Source organism: Lolium rigidum, chromosome 5, assembly GCF_022539505.1.
Source record: "Lolium rigidum isolate FL_2022 chromosome 5, APGP_CSIRO_Lrig_0.1, whole genome shotgun sequence".
Lineage (NCBI taxonomy): Eukaryota > Viridiplantae > Streptophyta > Magnoliopsida > Poales > Poaceae > Lolium > Lolium rigidum.
In genome coordinates this window covers 162127367-162151963 of record NC_061512.1, presented here as the reverse complement: position 1 = coordinate 162151963, position 24597 = coordinate 162127367, and the positions used below count along the sequence as shown (strand labels likewise).

The 24597-nt window shown below is 44.2% G+C and overlaps 1 protein-coding gene and 1 pseudogene across 1 annotated transcript; one reads left to right on the top strand and one right to left on the bottom strand.

The window, feature by feature from the left end:
* The first annotated feature begins 6550 nt into the window (after positions 1–6550).
* On the top strand, positions 6551–10627 carry LOC124652152 (AP2-associated protein kinase 1-like). Its single transcript, XM_047191179.1, has 7 exons — positions 6551–7323; positions 7669–7834; positions 7916–7966; positions 8138–8320; positions 8439–8544; positions 8874–9604; positions 9907–10627. The coding sequence occupies exons 1-7, from the start codon at positions 6845–6847 to the stop codon at positions 10288–10290; spliced, it is 2100 nt and encodes a 699-aa protein (XP_047047135.1). The 5' UTR covers positions 6551–6844; the 3' UTR covers positions 10291–10627.
* A 340-nt stretch (positions 10628–10967) lies between these two features.
* LOC124656622 lies at positions 10968–13313 on the bottom strand (annotated as a pseudogene).
* Positions 13314–24597: the final 11284 nt, after the last annotated feature.

The following is a 24597-nucleotide window of genomic DNA, read 5'->3' as shown; positions in this document are numbered from 1 at the left end:
TGCGCACTAGAGTATGACTGCAGATTGAAACAAAGCTTTGATTACTCGCTTGGTCGGCGGTGCCCGCCATCGCGCACTCGTCGCTCGTCGTGGACTCGATATACTCGGGTGCTCATCGGTCGTGGATCCGCCATATCAACTATGTCTTCTTCGTCGACTACTTCGGCCGGGCGCCGCACAACTACAGACCGCGTTCGCGGCAAGACTTGCACCCGACTAAAGCTAAGTTTTTTATCTTCCATGATTCAACTATTTATTTACTTTCGCTACACCCAAAATACCCGGGGGCTGCGCCATTACTTCGTTACCACAAATATATTCGGTTACTTGGTGAATTTCTTTTCTTCGGCTCTGGATATATCTTCTCCGGCTCAGTGGAATATTTTCTTCGGCTCAGTGGAATTATTTTCTTCGACTTAGTGGATTTATCTTGTTCGGCTCAGTGGATTTATTGTCTCCGGATTACTGGATTGGTTTTCTTTGGGTTATTATTGGTTCACTTATACAATATTACCCGATGCGTTTCTGGGTCAATGGGTTCATCTTCTATGGTTATTACTGGAACTATTTTCTTCGGCTCAATGGATTCATCCTCTATGATATCAGCGGATTCATCTTCTATGGTTATTACTGGATTCTTCGGGTCAATGGATTCATCCTCTATGGTTATTACTGGAACTATTTTCTTCGGCTCAATGGATTCATCTTCTATGGTTACTACTGGATTCTTCGGTTCAATGGATTCATCCTCTATTATATCGGCGGATTCATCTTCAATATATGATGGTGTAATCTTTATTATGGATTCATCTCAAGTACTTCATCTCGGACTTCATCTTCAGGATTTCATCCTTAATGGCCTTCTTTCGGCGACACGGGTAATACTCGGGGGCTCGACAACGACTTCGCCTCGAGTAACAACTGTGACACGGCGTCTAAGCAACAATCATGACATCACCCCAGCAGTGCTCGGGGGCTCGGCTATCTCTTCATCAACAATTTGGTGGTATCCACTTTTGCTATTTGGTGGTTTCTACTTTGGCTAGACTTCTTATCTACATTCGAAGACTTCATCATGCATCGACTTCGTCGTGTCCAAAAAGAGATAGAAAATTTCAAAGTATATAAGAGAGAACCCGACGAAATTGTCTACAGGGAGAATTCGACGAAATTGTCTTCAAAAAAAGAGAAGATCCCGAAGAATTATCCTCAAGGAGGTGCCGAAGAATTATCCTTAAGGAGGTGCCGAAGAATTATCCTTAAGAAGGTGCCGAAAAGTTATCTTCAAGGAGATCCCGAAGAATTATCCTCAGGGAGGACCCGAAGAATTATCTTAAAAGAGGATCCGACGAATTGTCCTCAGGGAGGACCTGAAGAATTATCCTCAAAGAGGACCCGAAGAAATTTTCCTGAAGGAGGAACTCGACGAAATTATCATCAAGGAGAAACCAAAAAAATAAGGAGGAGAAAAAAAAGGGATGGACAAATCTTCGGGTCCATTGACTCATCATTTGTTCTGAGCAAGAGCATCGGCGATGTGCCTGACGACAATATAGAAGAACCCACGGCTGTCTCATCACGCCCGAGAAAAATATAGAAGAACCCGCAAAATGGGTCATTGCATCAGCCGAACAAGGCACTTGACAATATATTCTCAGAACGCCAAAGTTGCGAACAATTTCTGAATGCCGCAAAACTCTGCGAAGGTAAGACCCCAGATCCGTTCTGCTGGGCGTGGCATCGCCGAAGACTGCGCTCTGCTACTTTTATCCGTATCAACAGATACGAAGAAAAATCCTAACGAACGCGTTAGGTACCCGATAAACATGACTCGGGACTCGACAGAATGGTAAGACCTTAAGCGGCACTCGTCGAGTTTGCACCAAGTATCCCGAGATCATGTCCAGGGACGTGATCTTGAAGTAGGTTTTTGCGGATTTCCACTAGAGCAGTTAACTAGTACCTGATCCGTCAGATGAACTAGCCCCAATTACCATTATCCCTGTACAATATAGATATGGATGTCAAATAAAAATAGCAACAGCCTGGAGTCGATAAAAAGAGGGGCTGTGCCAAGTTGTTTATTGAGTAGTACAACTCGAGCCTATACCTAGGTGCAAGCACCTGCTCATAGGCTCGGGGGCTACTCTTATCGAGAGTATTGTTCACCCTCCCGATAAAATACAAGAAAGAGGAAAAATTGTGGAGTCAATTACAAGCAAGTTGAGCCTACACCCAAGTGCAAACACTTGGCTGTAGCCTCGGGGGCTACTCCCATCGGGAGCGCTGGTCGCGCACCCGATAGAAAATAACTTCGACAGCATCTACGGCAATCAAGGTTTGTAGACTCAACTCGATTCTACGACTCGAGTGGAGCCTACTCCCATCGGGAGTGCTGGATTTTATTAAGTCCTCTAACAAGAGTCGATAAAAAGAGGGGCTGCGCCCAGAAGTAAAGTCAAATTCTTCATCGAGTAGTACAACTTGAGTCTATGCCCAAGTGCAAGCACTTGCTCATAGACTCGGGGGCTACTCCCATCGGGAGCGCTGCCACGCACCCGATAATTTCAAGAATCGTCGACATCATCTACGCTACACATGATCTACGACATGGACCTCGTCTTGTATTTTCTTCGACTTCGGAGATGGTTATGCTTGGAGTTTCTACGCAAGTCTTCGACTTCCCTATAAACTCGGGGGCTACTGACATGGGCATACCCTTCGGGTACCCATTATTAGTATACCTGGCTCGGCCCAATATGGAGAAGACCAAATATGGAGAAGGCCCAACAAGGCAACCCGAAGAAGTAGTCGACTAGGACTCTTGTAAAACCCTAGGCTGGTTGCATATATAAAGCTAGCCAGGGCACCCGAAATAGGGGACAACGAGATAGACACAATAGATAGACAACATAGCTCCGCCGCGGCGGCACCCCGTAAACACATCTATGATCATATACTTGGATTGCTAGCAGCACGTAGGGATCCTCCACCGAGGGGACCCGAGGCCGGGTACGTCGTGTGCCTAATCTCGCTCCCGGAATCTCCATCGTCGCTCTTCCCGAAAACCCTAGTCTACAATACGTAGGCATTGCCGAGGTGTTCCCTCGTCAGCGGCGAACGCGCATCGAAGGCGCGTGGGTAAGGTAGGTGGACGCCGCGTGGCTATTCGCCACCCTCGCCGTATTGGTTTCCGCGCGGGAGGCCATTAATACCGATGACCAACCTCCTCGCGTCGTTTCCGATGCGAACCACCGTGTCCCCTCGCTGACAAGGCGCCCCCATCCGCAAAAACCGTCGTTCCGCGAGGCGCCGGCGCGCCCGATTCGCGCCCTGCGCGAAGGGGCCGGCACGGGGTTGCCGGCGATTTTGTTTGGCTCCAAAATTGCCCGACGCTGTTTGGGGCGCGCCGGTGCGAGCCTGTTTTCGCCCCCGGCCCCCAAATTGCTATCGAGGCTGCCGGTGGAGATGCTTTTAGATTTAGTACTGCTGTCAGATTTACCCTGAAATCTTTTTTTTTCACAGCCTCAGACACACATTCTGCAACTTTTGCACCTTTTAAGGCCTCATCGGAATGGAACCTTCAAAGTTCACAAATCATTTGAGTGTTATTCCCTGTCAATTGGGCCAGAAAGATACAAAGACATACCTAAAACAGCAAAAATGAATGTATGAGAAAAAAAAATGCTGCTTGAGCACTCGTAAAATACACACAAAGTGGACAAGAGCTGATGATCAATATTTGCTGCAATTGATTCCCTGTCTTGGGGCCCTTTACTCATTTAGAAAAGAGTAAAATCTGGCCTTGCTCTTCATGGTCACCATATATAGGAAAACATAACTCGCGGTCACCAAAATATGGTTCAATGTTCCAACTATGGTCACTGGAGCCGGTAGATGCGCGCATTTGTGGACGCGACACTGCGTTGACCGGTCCACCATTTCTAAAAAATCGCGCCTTAGACTGCTTAATCATGATCAAGCTCTCTAGAACAAAACTCACATGTTGCCTCACTTCTCTCTCTTTCTGTCTTTGCCAAGTGGACTCACATGTTGGTTGTCCTTCTCCCGTCCTTGTTGTCAACCTTGACGAAAAGATCCCTACTTGGGGTAGCCCTTTCACCACCGCGCCACATCAGAAAATACAGCGCTCTACTAGCTCCGGTGATTTCTAATTTGCATTTTGTGACCCGTAAGTAGCATATTTCTATGTAAGATAGCGCAGCCCGACAAGTTTGATGACCACAACGGATTTTACTCATCAAAAAATTGCCAAATTAGTTGTTCGATTGGCTACACATTGATCAGCTAAGTGATTGGGGCTACAACTCTAAATCTGTTGCTACCCATGTCATTGCATTTTAGTTTTCCAAATGTCTAAGGGCATATAATTTTGTAGCAGGTATTTTCCAACCTTTGGTTCTATAATGGATTCCATCGTCTCTTTAAGAGTTGATGATGTAACTATTAGGAACCGAGCTACACAATATTGTTAGACAGACCAAGCTAAAGAGAGAGACATGGCTCCGAGGTTTTCTCGTGTGCTAGGTTTCACAAATGCATACATATAATTTTTATTTCTCTTGGGTTTAAGTGACATGGATGCCACATGTTCCATGTTATTGGCATATCACCACCAAGAGCAAACAAAGCCGAGAATATGACAAGCCAAAAAAAATTACACCATCTAGATAAAAACTTCACTAAAAACACCAAAACTAGAAGAACATCGTAAAAATATACTAATAAATGGATGAGATTTAAAAGCATGGCAACGACGTGGCATTGAGGTTTCATATGAGTGGTATTCACATTAATGAAAACCACTCGTGAAACCACATGATGTTGAAAAGTACTCATTTTGATAGTTGAAGGTTGCAGCTAAAATGTTTTGGAGTTTATGGTCAAGGTTGAACTTCCCATAGTTCATGATTCAAAAGTTGACGTTTTCACTTAATAATGGTTGGCACGTTTTAAAAATATATCACACAACATTTTAAGAGCTCAAGATTTCCCTCCTAAGTTTTAGGAGAAACAAATCGATTATTTGAAATTACTATGTTTGTATTCAAGGTGGGGTCATACTCTAATAAAAAAATATTATGATATCAAAGATTGACCATAGACCGAGCAATGATAGGATGCACATTTTCTACGAAAGTTGGGTAATTGTGATTCATTCACAAGCATAAAAAGGATACATAATATATATCTACTTTCTTTCTTTTCAGGATTGAACTCAATATGTCCCACCTTCTAGTAACCTCTTTAAGGGATAAAAAGGAGAAATGAACAGGCACAACACTAGAACATGTACACAACCGAGGCAAAATCACACAAGTCATAAACATTTACTTCTATTCGACAACTTATGAAGAGGCATGTTCTTACCCATGGAGTTTTTCCTAGGTGAGATTCCCTCCCCTGTCCCCTCTCGCCTCTGTAAAAAGCCTCGTCGTATGCTCTCTATTCTCCCTTGCTCTCACAGTTTTAGGAGACAAAAATGCACATTATGTTTCTTATCTAAGAGAATATGTTGAAGGTGGCGAATAAGGCACCGTTTGTAATTTTACGACATTCAACTCTCCTATTTAGCATCTAGCCCCGAACCATGTTGTGCAAGCGAGGCAATGAGAGGCGACTCTGGTGTAGAGCACACAACGTTTGCGATTTCCTCCTCGAGACAACGTTGACCTGCTATTTCACATATTGTCATATATTTTTCTTCTTACATCCGCATTGCGTTGTGCCTAATGCCTATTGTTGTTCACATTCTTCCTCAATCCACATTAGCGAGTTTGTCTGAAATTATATTCCTTCTCACTCGGTTTTTGAGCGGCCTGGTTCGAGAGTGCCATACTGCCAATACATATCATATTATCTAGAGCTTCTTTGATTTGAAGATTAATTTTCTTATCTTACAAAAGTACACCATTCTTTCAAAATTCTTCCGAAGATCAACCTGATCTCAAAACAAAAGCAAGAATCAAAAAGCCTGATCGTGCTAAGCAAGCATCGCTGCGACAGTGCAACAACTCCGTTGTCCCCAGCGACTCAACGCGGAGCGTGAGACTGGGGGAAACGGTCTTCCAGGCCACGCGTCTCCACGGCGAGTCGGCGACGGAACACCAAACTAATCCCACTCGCGTCGCCGCCGTGCAAAACAAACAAATCTTTCCCTTTCTTCTCCCTCCTGCTCCCCGTCCGCCCGGTGCGAACCCCGAGGAGCAAGCAGCCCTGCCGGAGAGGACCCGTAGAGGAAAGGCCTCTGGATCGAGGCTGACTGAATCTTGGATCTTGCACTAGCTGCTCCGTCGGTGGTGGCAGGGCCGCCGGGGTTGGCTGGTCGTTTCCCGGCCAGTCCACGATCTGCTTCTCGCTGCTTCGGGCAGGTCGGGTTTGGTCGTCTCTTGGGGTTCAACCCATTGGTTGCTGCTGACTTGGTCTCTGGATCTCCGCTTTCGTTCTTGCTTCGTGGTGCCGCCTGCCCGCTGGAGCTAAGGTGTTTGGTGTTTGGTGGCAGAGGGCGCTGAGCTAGGCTAGGCAGCTTAAGCTTCATCGGTATTTGTGGATAGATTGGTAGATAAGCCAGATAGGAAGATCTGCTCAAAGCAGATGCCGTTTGATGGTTGCGGTATCAAAGATGAATAGATAGGTCCATCTTGTGGGAAGCTGATTGTTGTTCTGCCGTTGCTTCATACTCAGTCAGATCCTGTTGATTGGCAGCTCTGAATCTCTACCATGCTGAGAAATCCTTTGTGAGTGTGGATAACTTTCACATAGGAGAGTTTCCCAAGGCCGAACCAGGCTCTTCTTACTTGTGAGGATCAGTAATAATTCAATCATGTGGAGACCCTTCAAGCAGCTCTTGCCCAAAGAGCATTCCGGGCCCTCCGGCGGCCTCGAGGGCCGAACCATCGATGTCGGCAACGTCAAGGTGCATGTCCGGGAAGCCATCGCCGAGGGCGGGTTCTCGTGCGTGTACCTCGCGAGGGACATGGCGAACCCGGCGAAGCAGTACGCGCTCAAGCACGTCATTGTCCGGGACAGGGAGTCGCTGGACCTGGTCCAGAAGGAGGTCACGGCGATGAGGTCGCTCAAGGGGCACCCGAACGTGGTCACGCTTGTCGCGCACGCGGTACTGGATATGGGCCATGGGAGGGAGGCGTTTCTGCTGATGGAGTTCTGCGAGAGATCCCTGGTTTCCGCCTTGGAGAGTAGAGGCGCGGGGTTCTTTGATGAGGAGAAGGTTGCTCTCATCTTCCGGGATGTTTGCAATGCGGTCTTCGCGATGCACTGCCAGACACCGCCCATTGCTCACAGGTCTGCCTTTCATGCTCCAACCTGTGGAACTACTGTGGATTTATTTTTTACTGGAAGCAGCCCTCTCTGCCATGCATACATTTTGGTGCTTTTGTAATGAACCTTTTGCACAATGTGGGGAAGCTCAGTTTTGCATAATTTTATGCTGTTTGATATATCTTTTCCACAGCCTTGATTGCTTTGCTTCGTCTAATGCATTACAAACTCCACTTAGTTGGAGTATATGGCAATTGACATTTCATTGTTGCCCATCCTTATTTTAACGTTGTCAGTCTGAACCCTCAAGAAATTGCTTGGTAGATTTTTCATTTCAGAGGCATCACATCAAATATATCATGTGTGCAGGGACCTAAAGGCTGAAAATGTGCTTCTTGGCGCTGACGGGGCTTGGAAATTATGTGATTTTGGTAGTGTATCAACAAATCATAAGTGCTTTGATAAACCAGAGGAGAGGGGCATTGAAGAAGATATCATCCGAAAGCATACAACTCCTGCTTACAGAGCTCCCGAGGTTGAAATTGAATTGCTATTATGAGCTCTTTCTCAAGTCTTCCACATATTTACTTACTGTAAGCTTGTTTACTGACTGCAGATGTGGGACTTGTACAGGAGGGAAGTTATTAGTGAAAAAGTAGATATATGGGTAAATCATCTTTGCAGCCAGCCATTGCACTATTCTTTTCAGTTTCCTATATTACCTATCTTGTTCTTGAGCTTGCGCTACTTTGTTCTATATTTTTTTTTTGAGAGAGTTACTTGTTGTATCTGATAATCCTTAATAATTGCATAAGCTAAGCTGTTGGATCTTTTTCAGGCTCTTGGATGTCTCATGTATAGAATCTGCTACTCAAAATTAGCTTTTGATGGAGAATCAAAGCTCCAGGTACTCAATGGGAACTATCGTATCCCCGAATTACCGAAGTACAGTTCTTCCATTACAAGTCTAATTGAAGAGATGCTTCAGTCATCTCCAGAGGCCAGACCGGACATTACACAGGCAAGGGCTTTGCTTGATTGGCCATTCACTTCCATGAAATTAGGTTGGTCTTAATTAGTGCATATGACTAAACTTTTAATGCCTTCCGTCTCTAATATTTATGCATGTACTGTTATAGGTATGGTTTCGTGTTAATGAATTACTCCCTTTGGAGCTGCAAAAGGATTTACCTGACGGATCTCCATCTGGATCAGCATTTGAATTGCATACTACTGAAGATGAAGGTTTGGCTTCTTCGATTTTGTCCTTTTGAAGAATGGAAGCCACTGCTGTAAGCATGGTTTCTTGTTTTCATGTTGTTAGGCTTATGTATAGAAAGATAGAAATATGCAAAGGAATGCTACAGTGCCAAAGCTTAGCTACTTAGGTAGTGCAAGGTGCCAAGGAAAAGCCATGTTTGTAGCTAGTCCTAGGATGCCAAGAAAAAGCCATGTTCTTATAGTAGTTTCTCAGCTCTTTCTTTTCTAGGGCTGAGTGATTTTAGTTTTGTATGAGAACAATTCTGTCCACTATTTTTAATTTTTATTTCATAATGTAAAACTGTGTTTTTCAGCGCCAAGGCAGTTGCCCCATGGAAGCTCCCTGTCGCCATCAAGAGACAACGTGAGGAATACACCACCCAAAGATCCTTCCAGTCTGAGGTCACAAGTTCCTTTAACAGCTGCCGAGAGTAAGGGATCTGTGGGTGCATTTTGGTCAACTCAGCATGCAGAAGAACTAGCTTTTGTGAATGACAAGGGGCCAGCTTTTGATCATGATCCCGTATCCAAAGCCACATCGAAGCAACCACAGGCAAAGAATCAGAAGACAACACAGAACAGACAGTCTCTTTCTGCATCTATTGATAGTTCTCCTGGGGACTTTGAAATTAGGTTTTCTCCAAATGGTTCAGAATATGGCCTAGAGAAAACCAAAATCACGAAAACAGATGACAAACCCACTGTACAGGCTGCTGCTTTTAACTCCTTTGTGGCGGACTTTGATAATGTTAAAGTGAGATCACAGGACAACACCAGCAGTTTAAAAACGACAAGTCAATTGAAAGAACAACAGCTGGAAGATGAAGTAAACTTACTCAAGGAGCAACTAAAGATAGCAAACTTGGAGAAGGAAGAAATTTCACTGAAGTTGGATAAGTTGTCAGCCATTTGCTCCTCTCAGAGGCGAGAGATACAAGAACTTAAACAAGCCCTAGCCACAGCATCTGCATCACCGCCAGTTAAGGAGTTAAAAGAAAATTCGAACGTTGAATTCTCCCCACCCAGCACAAGCCTTGACACTCCGGTATGATTTCTTCTCCTACATGCCTAACTAAGCTTTTCACTGTTGTCAATAATATCCAGGGTTCAGATTTTCATTCCCTGACTGGGTTAACTGACCAAAGGGCAAAAATTGGTAACAAAATAAAGAAGTTAAACTGGCCACCTTGGCCAACTCCGTGGTTTTAACCTTTAAGCTATCATGGTCTAGTCCAGTGTTCCCAATTAGCATAGCTAATCACTCATTATTGCAAAGATTCTGAACCCTTTGTAGCATCTCATTTTTTAATAAATATTATGAAACTGACATAGAGTTGCTTTATACAGCCAAGGGAAAAGATTGCAGGAACCCCACCTGAGCTCCGTCAAGGTCTATTTACATCAAGTCCAGGGACACCAAGTCCTGATCTGAAGCCATTGTCAGCGTTTCCTGAAGAGCCGAAAGCTCAACCAGTTATGAAGAGTTCCCACCCGAGGTCAGTCAGAACTCTGAGGGCGAACAGCAACAAAGTCGGCTCGCTTGGCCAGTCGAAGACAAACTTTGGTGCTGACCTCTTTGCATTTGGTCAAGATAGCTTTAAGGCTGTACCTTCTGGAACTGTACCTTCTGAGATGTCGAATTTTGGGGATGCTTCTCAGTCTCTCAACGGTCTGAAAACTGAAGCGGAGAAAGATGCACCCTACAAACCAGCTGGTTGGACTGGGTTTTAATGTGCTACCGTCAATAAAGATATCAGATATCCGATGACACTGTACTCCGTTAGAATTACAGAAATACAGTCCACCAACTGTATCATAATCATATAAATTGTTTGGTGTTGAGAGAGAGCAGGAGTGCCACCTAGGAGTGCCAGAATTGATGTAGGTATGTTCGCCGATGCTTTTTGTACAGTTGTTTTGGTACTGAATCCGTATTGCAAAAGCATCATACTGTAATTTAGTGCACATGTATGTTGGAAGTTTTAAATAATTTCCTGAGAACTGTACGGTCAGTTTGAACAATAATTTGCCAGATATGAGAAATACAAAACAAGTTTTTTTTTGTTTAGTCAAAGTGTCTTGGCGTTACATTTATAATATCTACAATTAATTCTGGACACATGTGACATGCTATCTCCACTTGTGTCCTGGAGGTCCTTCATTCGAATCAGCCTCCTTGCATAAATGCAAGGGAAAGGCTGCCTAGAAATACCCTTCCACAGACCCGACAATGTGTGGGAGCTTTCAATAGTGGGTACGCCCTTTTATGTGACATGCTGTGTATATCTTCAAGCGATGTAGTACTATCAATGCTTGGACATATTTCACACCCATACCAATCTTGGTGATTTCTTATTATCTTTTGAAATGATTATTTCATAATAATATGTAACGTTGAGAATCCTTTTCTATTTCGGGGTCAAGACATACATCTTGCATGCATGAGAATCCACATTTTTCTTCAGGCTTCCTTGCACTGATGATGTAACCTCATCCTGGAAGCACACAAAAACCACACACACAAAAGATGGGGTTGAAGAACACTTCGTATGCAAATCAGAGAACATTTTATGGGTTTAACCATGGGGCTCATATGGTTTGACAAAGTACTTACTGCCCACAGATCATGAGCATCAACAACAGCTGACAGACTTAGACCAATGTTGCTCCAACTAGCAGTAATAGATGATTCAGCAGGCCCTCTGTTCCACAGCACAAGAGCAACTCTCCCTCCACTTAATCGACTGGCCCAAATCTAAGCCCAAGTTAATGAAGTATAGATTACTAGTCCTAAGTGTTAAACATGACATGATACTATATTTCTTTTCCAACCACATGATTCTATATATAAGAAAGCTTATGTTCTATCCTCGTACTTACTTCTAGATATCCATCTTGTTGCACTTTGTGCCCTTGTACCCCAAGCTCATCTGGTCATGAATCAGTAAAGTTCAGTAACATCCTTTAGGTTTCACATAACCATTTTGGAGGAGTCTTTACCTTGGTTAACTGCAATGACATTCTGGTTGCTGAGTATTTCCTTGGTTTCATTGCTCAACGATCCGATGTCACAACCAGTCAGCCGAGGTGCCTGGTTGAATCCAGATGAACATCATAATCTTGTTAAAATTTCTTGTCTACCACTGCTGTTCTGATGATTTGCCATTTATGTCTGATGCAAAGGCATCTCATCGTTACCTTGACTAGAGCCCATATGCTAAAATGGGAGCGGTACTCTTCCATCGTCATCCCTCTGTTTCCTACTTCCCGCATGTCTGGGTCTGAAGCAGAGACATTCAAGAGAGGTCACCCTGAATTATCATCATAAGCTTTTAAACTTTGATCGAGAACAAACCCCAGATCCTGTATCCGTGTACCTGCACACTTGGCATGCTCAATTTTTTCATAGGTCCGAAAGATTAACTGTTCCGTCCACCAGGCCCTGCATATGATGCCCACTTGTTGCTCTGGTCAGCGTTATTAGCCATGCTGCCAAAATTTTCATAGTATTTCTGGACAGGAACAATCTCCATCTAAACAATACAAACGTTTTCAGGGACAATAAAGGTTTGGCAGGATGTGAGCTTCACCTTGACCATGTGTCCTTGATGTCTCCTGTTGTCCTCCAACTGTTTCCTAAGCCACCTGCCCATGTTGTCGGATCTTCCACACCCCTGCACAACAGTGCTCTTTATTTAGAACAGATGAAACAAATTGAAACCCTCCATTTGATCATTCAGAAGACAAGAATCAGTTACCGTTCACAAAGGGAGAAGAAAATGTTCCTTCCAGAACTCAGTAGGGCTTTACTCATCTTGGTATATCTGCATTTTTGTCATGAATATCTTGATCCATTTTAATATCTGAATTTAGACGGACCGTGATAATTTTGTGCAAGTTCGGTAGTTGCAATGGTTACCTTGTTATTGGACTAATATTATGGTTGTGGCAGTTGTCATACTTCAAGTAGTCAATCCCCCTTGAAACACAACAATCTGCGAAAATCAGTTTGAATCCCATTACCCAACCAGGAATGCTATATTTTAGATGAGCTAGTAAACATTTAAATTGTTTTACCCAAGATGCGTACGTACTCGCATCTCGCTCTTTGTATCCTAGCGAACCGGGCATCAACTTGCTGCAAGTTCGTAGTCTGAAAGGAGAGGGACTGGTGTGATTTGAGCTAGAGATCCATTGTGAATCGTTTACTGAATATTTCTATAAGGTGCATACCCTGCATCACCGTAGATTCCAATTTTGAGCCCTTTTCCGTGCACATAATCTGCCAAGGCAGTTATTCTTGATGGAAATGACGATGCATTTGCTGCCAAATTGCCCTGTAAAAAAACGTCGGGCATTTTAGTGATGAAATGAAACCTATGGAAATTTACTCTTCTAATGTTGCAGTTCAAAAAAATATGATGGTTCTCTTTATATAATTGAGCATAAAATAGATTTTAAATTGTGTATTGCTCTTTCTCTTTGCGCATATATCTGTTAACATTTAGTCACTGGGAGTCTCTGTTAAAATCTGCCCAACAGTCACCTGCAGTTTCAAAGAAACACATCCTTAAGAAACTAACAATAAATAAGCCAATTGTGGATAGTGCATTTCTCATTTCTAAACACGAACAGTCCACAAAAAAAAAGGTGGAAGCAAACAGGGTAAGAGATGTGAAGAGATTACCTATGTTGATATACTCATAACCCAGCTTTGCGAGCCCAGTATCCACCAGGAATATCCAACATGGCATCAGCTACACAAATATCGAAATGATTTGCAGCAAGGTAAATATATATTTTCTGTATTGTTTGCCTGTCTACAACCTGGATCGTTTAAGACAGAGTAAGGGAGAGTCATCGCTGCTGTCCGTGTGGGAGAGGAGTTGGTAACAGCGCAGGAGAGAAAGAATGAAGTCTTCACCGAGGCATTTGAGAGTCTTATTGGGAGAATCCAGAACAGAGAGCATACCATTAACTTGGAGGCATTAAACATCCCTGTCACGGACCTGGAAGAGCTGGAAGCTATGTTCACCGAGGAGGAGGTTTGGAATACGATACGTGAGCTGCCGAGCGATAGGGCGCCAGGTCCGGATGGTTTCACTGGCGCCTTCTACCAGAGGGCTTGGCCAATCATTAAGCACGACATTCTCGCCGGTATAATGAAACTTGGAGTGGGTGATGGGAGAGGCTTTGCCAGGTTAAATCGAGCGTTGATCACCTTGATACCTAAGAAGCCGGAGGCTTCGGAGATCAAGGATTATAGGCCCATCAGCCTTGTGCATAGCTTTGCGAAGCTCTTCTCGAAGATCATTGCAAATAGACTCCGCCCTAGATTGGGGGAGCTGGTGAGCATGAATCAATCTGCGTTCATTAAGAGCCGGAGTTTGCATGACAACTTTGTGTTAGTGAGACAAGTGGCCAGAAAGATTAACACGAGGAGGCACACCGGCGTGCTCCTAAAGCTTGACATTGCGCGTGCTTTTGACTCTATTTCTTGGAGTTTCCTTTTTGAGGTGCTGAGGAAAATGGGTTTTGGAGAGAGATACCTGAAGTGGGTAGCGCTGCTGCTCTATACTTCCAACACTAGGGTGATGGTGAATGGAGTACCGGGAGGCCGCATATATCATGCTAGGGGCTTGAGACAAGGGGACCCCACATCTCCCATGCTATTTGTGGCGGCGATGGAGGCCCTAACCGTGATGGTTATCAAGGCCGTGGAGGAGGGCTTGTTTGGAGACTTGGCCTCCATTTCACCCATACAGAGGGTTTCAGTGTATGCGGATGATGTTGTGCTCTTCCTCAAGCCGAGCTACGGGGAGCTATGGGCCGCGAAACACATTCTGAATCTCTTTGGAGAGGCGTCAGGGCTACATGTGAACTTTTGTAAGACTACTGCCACGCTTATTCGCGGAACACAGGAGGAGGAGGAGAGGACGGCTACGATCCTGGGATGTGAGCTGGCGGCGTTCCCGATCAGATATTTGGGACTTCAGATGGCACTTCGCCCCCTCACTAAGGCGGAGTGGCAGCCGCTGTTGGACCAGGTCATCAAAAGTGTCCCGGGATGGCAGAGGGGGCTCATTAGTAGAGAGGGGAGACTGGTTCTGATAAATTCAGTGGTGGCGGCAAGAGCGGTGCACCAAATGGTGATCGCAGAGGCCCCTGTCTGGATGCTTGAGGAGATAAACAAGTGGATGCGGGCTTTTTTCTGGGCCGGCAAGGACGAAGTGCAGGGAGGACAGTGCCTTGTGGCATGGAGGAGCATGTGTAAACCTAAGGAGCTAGGAGGACTGGGGATCAAGGACCTCAGGCTACAGGGCCTCGCCCTTAGAATGAGATGGCACTGGCTCAGACGTACAGATCCGGAGAGGCCATGGCAAGGCCTGCCGGGGCCAAAGGACCCGGAAGCTACGGGAGCTTTTCAGAGCCTGGCGCAGTTTACTGTGGGAGATGGACGTATGATTTACTTTTGGACGGACAGATGGATCGGCGGATACATGATGGCGTGTATTTCACACGTTCGTTGGGCAACCCCAAGAGGAAGGTATGATGAGCACAGCAGCAAGTTTTCCCTCAGAAAGAAACCAAGGTTTATCGAACCAGGAGGAGCCAAGAAGCACGTTGAAGGTTGATGGCGGCGGGATGTAGTGCGGCGCAACACCGGAGATTCCGGCGCCAACGTGGAACCTGCACAACACAACCAAAGTACTTTGCCCCAACGAAACAGTGAGGTTGTCAATCTCACCGGCTTGCTGTAACAAAGGATTAACCGTATTGTGTGGAAGATGATTGTTTGCGAGAAAACAAGTAGAACAAGTATTGCAGTAGATTGTATTTCAGTAAAGAGAATTGGACCGGGGTCCACAGTTCACTAGAGGTGTCTCTCCCATAAGACGAACGAGCATGTTGGGTGAACAAATTACAGTTGGGCAATTGACAAATAAAGAGAGCATGACAATGCACATACATATCATGATGAGTATAGTGAGATTTAATTGGGCATTACGACAAAGTACATAGACCGCCATCCAACTGCATCTATGCCTAAAAAGTCCACCTTCAGAGTTATCATCCGAACCCCTCCGAGTATTAAGTTGCAAGCAACGGACAATTGCATTAAGTATGGTGCGTAATGTAATCAACAACTACATCCTTAGACATAGCATCAATGTTTTATCCCTAGTGGCAACGAGCACAACACAACCTTAGAACTTTCTCGTCACTGTCCCGGTGTCAATGCGGGCATGAACCCACTATCGAGCATAAGTACTCCCTCTTGGAGTTAAAAGCATCTACTTGGCCAGAGCATCTACTAATAACGGAGAGCATGCAAGATCATAAACAACACATGTATAACTTTGATAATCAACATAACAAGTATTCTCTATTCATCGGATCCCAACAAACGCAACATATAGAATTACATATAGATGATCTTGATCATGATAGGCAGCTCACAAGATCCGACAATGATAGCACAATGGGGAGAAGACAACCATCTAGCTACTGCTATGGACCCATAGTCCAGGGGTAGACTACTCACACATCACACCGGAGGCGACCATGGCGGTGTAGAGTCCTCCCGGGAGATGAATCCCCTCTCCGGCGAGGGTGCCGGAGGCGATCTCCTGGATCCCCCGAGATGGGATCGGCGGCGACGGCGTCTCAGTAATGTTTTCCGTATCGTGGCTCTCGGTACTGGGGGTTTCGTCACGGAGGCTATTTGTAGGCGGAAGGGCAAGTTGAGAGGCGGCACGGGGGGCCCAAACCACAGGCCGGCGCGGCCAGGGGTGGGGCCGCGCCGCCCTAGGGTTTGGCCACCCCGTGGCCCCTCTTCGTCTCTCCTTCGGACTTCCGGAAGCTTCGTGAGAAAATAGGCCTCCGGGCTTTTATTTCGTCCAATTCCGAGAATATTTCTTTACTAGGATTTCGAAACCAAAAACAGCGAGAAAACAGCAACCGGCACTTCGGCATCTTGTTAATAGGTTAGTTCCAGAAAATGCACGAATATGATATAAAGTGTGCATAAAACATGTAGATAACATCAATAATGTGGCATGGAACACAAGAAATTATCGATACGTTGGAGACGTATCAGCATCCCCAAGCTTAGTTCTGCTCGTCCCGAGCGGGTAAAACGATAACAAAGATAATTTCGGAGTGACATGCCATCATAATCTTGATCATACTATTTGTAAAGCATATGTAGAGAATGCAGCGATCAAAACAATGGTGATGACATGAGTAAACAAGTGAATCATAAAGCAAAGACTTTTCATGAATAGCACTTCAAGACAAGCATCAATAAGTCTTGCATAAGAGTTAACTCATAAAGCAATAATTCAAAGTAAAGGTATTGAAGCAACACAAAAGAAGATTAAGTTTCAGCGGTTGCTTTCAACTTGTAACATGTATATCTCATGGATATTGTCAACATAGAGTAATATAATAAGTGCAATAAGCGAATATGTAGGAATCAATGCACAGTTCACACAAGTGTTTGCTTCTTGAGGTGGAGAGAAATAGGTGAACTGACTCAACATTGAAAGTAAAAGAATGGTCCTCATAGAGGAAAAGCATCGATTGCTATATTTGTGCTAGAGCTTTGATTTTGAAAACATGAAACAATTTTGTCAACGGTAGTAATAAAGCATATGCATCATGTAAATTATATCTTATAAGTTGCAAGCCTCATGCATAGTGTACTAATAGTGCTCGCACCTTGTCCTAATTAGCTTGGACTACCTGGATTATCACCGCAATACATATGCTTTAACCAAGTTTCACAAAGGGGTACCTCTATGCCGCCCTGTACAAAGGTCTAAGGAGAAAGCTCGCATTTGGATTTCTCGCTTTTGATTATTCTCAACTTAGACATCCATACCGGGACAACATAGACAACAGATAATGGACTCCTCTTTTAATGCTTTAAGCATTCAACAACAATTAATTCTTTTCTCATTAGAGATTTGAGGATGTTTGTCCAAAACTGAAACTTCCACCATGGAACATGGCTTTAGTTAGCGGCCCAATGTTCTTCTCTCACAATATGCATGCTCAAACCATTCAACTCGGTGTAGATCGCCCTTACTTCGGACAAGACGAACATGCATAGCAACTCACATGAAATTCAACAATGAGTTGATGGCGTTCCCCGATAAACATGGTTATCGCACAACAAGCAACTTAATAAGAGATAAAGTGCATAATTACATATTCAATACCACAATAGTTTTTAAGCTATTTGTCCCATGAGCTATATATTGCAAAGGTGAATGATGGAATTTTAAAGGTAGCACTCAAGCAATTTACTTTGGAATGGCTGGAAAATACCATGTAGTAGGTAGGTATGGTGGACACAAATGGCATAGTGGTTGGCTCAAGTATTTTGGATGCATGAGAAGTATTCCCTCTCGATACAAGGTTTAGGCTAGCAAGGCTTATTTGAAACAAACACAAGGATGAACGGTACAGCAAAACTCACATAAAAGACATATTGAAAGCATTATAAAACTCTACACCGTCTTCCTTGTTGTTCAAACTCAATACTAGAAATTATCTAGACCTTAGAGAAACCAAATATGCAAACCAAATTTTAGCATGCTCTATGTATTTCTTCATTAATGGGTGCAAAGCATATGATGCAAGAGCTTAAACATGAGCACAACAATTGCCAAGTATCACATTACCCAAGACATTTATAGCAATTACTACATGTATCATTTTCCAATTCCAACCATATAACAATTTAACGAAGGAGAAACTTCGCCATGAATACTATGAGTAGAAACCAAGGACATACTTGTCCATATGCTACAGAGGAGCGTGTATCTCTCCCATAAAGTGAATGCTAGGATCCTTTTTATTCAAACAAAACAAAAACAAAAACAAACCGATGCTCCAAGAAAAAGCACATAAGATGTGGCCGAATAAAAATGTAGTTTCAGGGGAGGAACCTGATAATTTGTTGATGAAGAAGGGGATGCCTTGGGCATCCCCAAGCTTAGACGCTTGAGCCTTCTTGATATATGCAGGGGTGAACCACCGGGTGCATCCCCAAGCTTAGAGCTTTCACTCTCCTTGATCATGTTGCATCATACTCCTCTCTTGATCCTTGAAAACTTCCTCCACACCAAACTCGAAACAACTCATTAGAGGGTTAGTGCACAATATAAATTGACATATTCAGAGGTGACACAATCATTCTTAACACTTCTGGACATTGCATAATGCTACTGGACATTAGTGGATCAAAGAAATTCATCCAACATAGCGAAAGAGGCAATGCGAAATAAAAGGCAGAATCTGTCAAAACAGAACAGTTCGTATTGACGAATTTTAAAATGGCACCAGACTTGCTCAAATGAAAATGCTCAAATTGAATGAAAGTTGCGTACATATCTGAGGATCATGCACGTAAATTGGCATAATTTTCTGAGCTTCCTGCAGGGCAGTGGGCTCAGATTCGTGACAGCAAAGAAATCTGGAACTGCGCAGTAATCCAAATCTAGTACTTACTTTTCTATCAACGGCTTAACTTGGCACAACAAAACTCAAAACTAAGATAAGGAGAGGTTGCTACAGTAGTAAACAACTTCCAAGACACAAAATAAAAACAAAGTACTGTAGGTAAAAACATGGGTTGTCTCCCATAAGCGCTTTTTTTTAACGCCTTTCGGCTAGGCGCGAAAGTGTGTATCAAGTAACATCGAGAGATGAAGCATCAACATCATTACCAGCGGTGTTGGGAGTTTTATCAATTTTAGGCCTATAGTAATTCTTTGGTTTAGGCACCTTAGAGACATACATGAATTTTTGCTCCTTACCCACATAAGCTTTCTCATTAAATTTAAGAGAAGAAAAAGTTGAACCCAATTTTCTTATAGCTTCTTCAAGTTTACCAATTCTATGGGTTTGATTATCATGGATAGCACAAGTTTCTAGAGTAGCAATTCTTTCATTAATTCCTCCTAGGATTTTATCAAGTTTATCAGTATTATCCGAGTAATATTTCCATTTTAGTTTCAATGCTACAATTTTTCTCTATGGTTTCCAATTTTTTCATAACATCCTCAAGGGAGGTTTCACTTTTAGTTTCATTAACAGGTGGTGTTCCAAATAAACTCTCAATAATGCAACTAGCTTCTAAAGCGGGAGCACCTAGGAAGTTACCTCCCGCGAGACAATCAAGAACATATCTATTCCAGCTAGAGATACCAACATAAAAATTCCCGAGTAGGATAGTGGTGGAGTGTTTCTTAGTGCACCTATTATGGGCATCACTAATTCTATACCAAGCATCTTTTAAACATTCTCCCCCTTGTTGCTTAAATGAACGAACTTCAACTTCAGGATTACTCATTTTAGCGATAGTAAATAAAGTGAACTAGATAAAGTAAATGCAAGTAAACTAATTTTTTTGTGTTTTCGATATAGCAAACAAGATAGCAAATAAAGTAAAACTAGCAACTAATTTTTTTGTGTTTTGATTTAGTGCAGCAAACAAAGTAGTAAATAAAATAAAGCAAGACAAAAACAAAGTAAAGAGATTGAGAAGTGGAGACTCCCCTTGCAGCGTGTCTTGATCTCCCCGACAACGGCGCCGTAGAAAATATGCTTGATGGCGTGTATTTCACACGTTCGTTGGGCAACCCCAAGAGGAAGGTATGATGAGCACAGCGAGCAAGTTTTCCCTCGTAAAGAAACCAAGGTTTATCGAACCAGGAGGAGCCAAGAAGCACGTTGAAGGTTGATGGCGGCGGGATGTAGTGCGGCGCAACACCGAGATTCCGGCGCCAACGTGGAACCCGCACAACACAACCAAAGTACTTTGCCCCAACGAAACGAGTGAGGTTGTCAATCTCACCGGCTTGCTGTAACAAAGGATTAACCGTATTGTGTGGAAGATGATTGTTTGCGAGAAAACAAGTAGAACAAGTATTGCAAGTAGATTGTATTTCGAGTAAAGAGAATTGGACCGGGGTCCACGAGTTCACTAGAGGTGTCTCTCCCATAAGACGAACAGCATGTTGGGTGAACAAATTACAGTTGGGCAATTGACAAATAAAGAGAGCATGGCAATGCACATACATATCATGATGAGTATAGTGAGATTTAATTGGGCATTACGACAAAGTACATAGACCGCCATCCAACTGCATCTATGCCTAAAAAGTCCACCTTCAGGTTATCATCCGAACCCCTCCAGTATTAAGTTGCAAGCAACGGACAATTGCATTAAGTATGGTGCGTAATGTAATCAACAACTACATCCTTAGACATAGCATCAATGTTTTATCCCTAGTGGCAACAAGCACAACACAACCTTAGAACTTTCTGTCACTCGTCCCGGTGTCAATGCAGGCATGAACCCACTATCGAGCATAAGTACTCCCTCTTGGAGTTAAAAGCATCTACTTGGCCAGAGCATCTACTAATAACGGAGAGCATGCAAGATCATAAACAACACATGTATAACTTTGATAATCAACATAACAAGTATTCTCTATTCATCGGATCCCAACAAACGCAACATATAGAATTACATATAGATGATCTTGATCATGATAGGCAGCTCACAAGATCCGACAATGATAGCACAATGGGGAGAAGACAACCATCTAGCTACTGCTATGGACCCATAGTCCAGGGGTAGACTACTCACACATCACACCGGAGGCGACCATGGCGGTGTAGAGTCCTCCGGGAGATGAATCCCCTCTCCGGCAGGGGTGCCGGAGGCGATCTCCTGGATCCCCGAGATGGGATCGGCGGCGACGGCGTCTCGCAATGTTTTCCGTATCGTGGCTCTCGCATGCGGGGGTTTCGTCACGGAGGCTATTTGTAGGCGGAAGGGCAAGTTGAGAGGCGGCACGGGGGCCCAAACCACGGGCCGGCGCGGCCGGGGGTGGGGCCGCGCCGCCCTAGGGTTTGGCCACCCCGTGGCCCCTCTTCGTCTCTCCTTCGGACTTCCGGAAGCTTCGTGAGAAAATAGGCCTCCGGGCTTTTATTTCGTCCAATTCCGAGAATATTTCTTTACTAGGATTTCCGAAACCAAAAACAGCTAGAAACAACGAATCGGCACTTCGGCATCTTGTTAATAGGTTAGTTCCAGAAAATGCACGAATATGATATAAAGTGTGCATAAAACATGTAGATAACATCAATAATGTGGCATGGAACACAAGAAATTATCGATACGTTGGAGACGTATCAATACACTGCAGAGGAGCTAGCTCCGGAGGTTTTTGCCAGGGTACCTACCCGGAGGAGGAACAACAGACGGGTGGCGGAGGCACTGCATGAGGATGGATGGATAGATGATATTCAAGGGGAGATGTCCGCGGAGCTCTGGATGCAATGTCTGCGCCTGTGGGAGGCTGTGGAGGAGGTGGAAAAAGACGGCACGAGGCCTGATAGAATCTCTTGGAAAGGAGTGGATTCGGGGATCTACACAGCAAAGGGTACATATAAGATGCTATGTATGGGTGGCATTCGCTGGAGCATGAGTGAGCCGGTGTGGGGCTCTTTCTCCCCCATGAAGTGCAAGGTGTTTGCATGGCTGACCCTCAGATACAGGTTATGGACCTCAGATCGGCGAGCGAGGCATGGACTCCAGGAGCATCCGGACACGTGTTACACATGTCTACAAGAGGAGGATAACATCGATCATATCTTTACCCAATGCACTACGGCAAAGACTGACATTGCCGTGCGGCACTTTGCACGGCAAAGACCGCTGTACGCACGGCAAAGGCTTTGCCGTGCGTGCACGCACGGCAAAGACTGCCCGGCAAAGCGTGCGACGGCAAAGGAAACGTAGATAATTTCTAGTAAGGTGTTTGAACGACAAGGAAGACGATGTATAGTCTTATAATGCTTGTAATATGTCTTTTATGTGAGTTTTGTCATACTAGTTCATCCTTGTGTTTGCCTCAAACAACCTTGCTAGCCTAAACCTTGTATCGAGAGGGATTACTTCTCATGCATCCAAGATACTTGAGCCAATCCACTATGCCACATTGTGTCCACCATACCTACCTACCTACATGGTACTTTCTCCGCCATTCCAAAGTAAATTGCTTGAGTGCTACCTTTAAACAATTCAAAATTTATTACCTCTTATTTGTGTCAATGTTTTATAGCTCATGAGGAAGTATGTGGTGTTTATCTTCAATCTTGTTAGCAACTTTCACCAATGGACTAGTGGCTTCATCCGCTTATCCAATAATTTTGTAAAAAGAGCTGGCAATGGGATTCCTAGCTCCCAAATTAATTAACAAAAATAGACACTCCTCCATGGTATGTGGATTGTTGGACTGCACCGAAGGATTCGGCTAGGGCCATGGCTTGTGTAAGCAAAGGTTGGGAGGAGTGTCATCATAATAAAACTAAAATAAAAGGCACTCCTTCATGGTATGAGATTGCTGGCGTGCACCCGAGGATTCTGCTAGCCATGGTTTGTGAAAGAAAGGTTGGAAGGAGTGCCATCCAAAAATAAAATAAAATGGGAGCCGCTCTTTGAAGGTTTGTCTGGCAAGGGGTTAGAGTACCCGCTACCATCTGCTGACAACAACATACACCTCTCAAAACTTTATTTTTATGCTCTCTTCATGTTTTCAAAATCAAGCTCTAGCACAAATATAGCAACGATGCTTTCCTCTTTGAAGGACCATTCTTTTACTTTTATTGTTGAGTCAGTTCACCTATTTCTCTCCACCTTCAAGAAGCAAACACTTGTGTGAACTGTGCATTGATTCCTACATACTTGCATATTTGCACTTATTATATTACTTTGTGTTGACAATATCCATGAGATATACATGTTAAAGTTGAAAGCAAACTGCTGAAACTTAATCTTCCTTTGCTGTTGCTTCAATACCTTTACTCTGAATTTATTGCTTTATGAGTTAACTCTTATGCAAGACTTATTGATGCTTGTCTTGAAAGTACTATTCATGAAAAGTCTTTGCTTATATGTTATCTAGTTTGTTTAGCAATCATAGATCATTGTTTTGAGTCATCTGCATTCATTACATATGCTTTGCAATAGTATGATCAAGGTTATGTAGTAGCATGTCACTCCGTAAATTATTCTTTTATCGTTTTACCTGCTCGGGACGAGCAGGAACTAAGCTTGGGATGCCAGATACGTCTCCAACGTATCCATAATTTCCATGTCGTTCCATGCTTGTTTTATGACATCTCACATGTTTTGCTCACACTTTATGATGATTTTCATGCGTTTTCCGAACTAACTCTATTAACAAGATGCCACAAAGGCCAGCTTCCTGTTTTCTGTCGCTTTTTGGTTCCGCAAAGGCTGCTCTCGGGCAATATTCTCGAATTGGACGAAATCAACGCCAAACCTCCTATTTTCCCCTAAGGCTCCAGACATCGAAGAGGAGTCGGAGAGGGGCCTGGGGCCACCACACCACAGGCGGGCGGGCCGGCCCCCGGCCGCGGCCTAGGGTGTGGCGCCCCTAGTGCCCCCCTGCGCGCCTCTTCGCCTATAAACTCCCTTTCGACCTAAAAACACCGGACCACTTGACGAAACCCGCAAAGACTCCATGGGCGCCGCCACCGTCGCGGAACTCCAATCTGGGGACAGTAATCTCTGTCCCGCGCACCCGTCGGGACGAGAAGTGCCCCCGGAAGCCATCTCCATCAACGCCATCGCCCCATCATGCTCCGTGAGTAGTTCCCCCATGGATCTACGGGTTCTAGCCGTAGCTAGCTGGTATTCTCTCTCCCCATGTACTTCAATACAATGATCTCATGAGCTGCCTTACATGATTGAGATTCATCTCGATGTAATCGGTGTTGTGTTTGTCGGGATCCGATGGATTGTTACATTATGATTGTCTATCTACAAAGTTTATGAAGTTATTGTTGCCGCAATCTTGTTATGCTTAATGCTTGTCACTAGGGCCCGAGTGGCATGATCTTAGATTTGAGCTTCTATACTTATTGCTTAGATTGTATCTACAAGTTGTATGCACATGTCATCGTCCGGAACCAAAGGCCCCGAAGTGA

Excerpts from the sequence above, each read along its gene's own strand:
- LOC124652152 (XM_047191179.1), top strand. The coding sequence starts at position 6,845 with ATGTGGAGACCCTTCAAGCAGCTCTTGCCCAAAGAGCATTCCGGGCCC. Across the intron at positions 7,324-7,668 it reads ACACCGCCCATTGCTCACAG|GGACCTAAAGGCTGAAAATG; the intron begins GTCTGCCTTTCA and ends TCATGTGTGCAG. Across the intron at positions 8,545-8,873 it reads GCATACTACTGAAGATGAAG|CGCCAAGGCAGTTGCCCCAT; the intron begins GTTTGGCTTCTT and ends TGTGTTTTTCAG.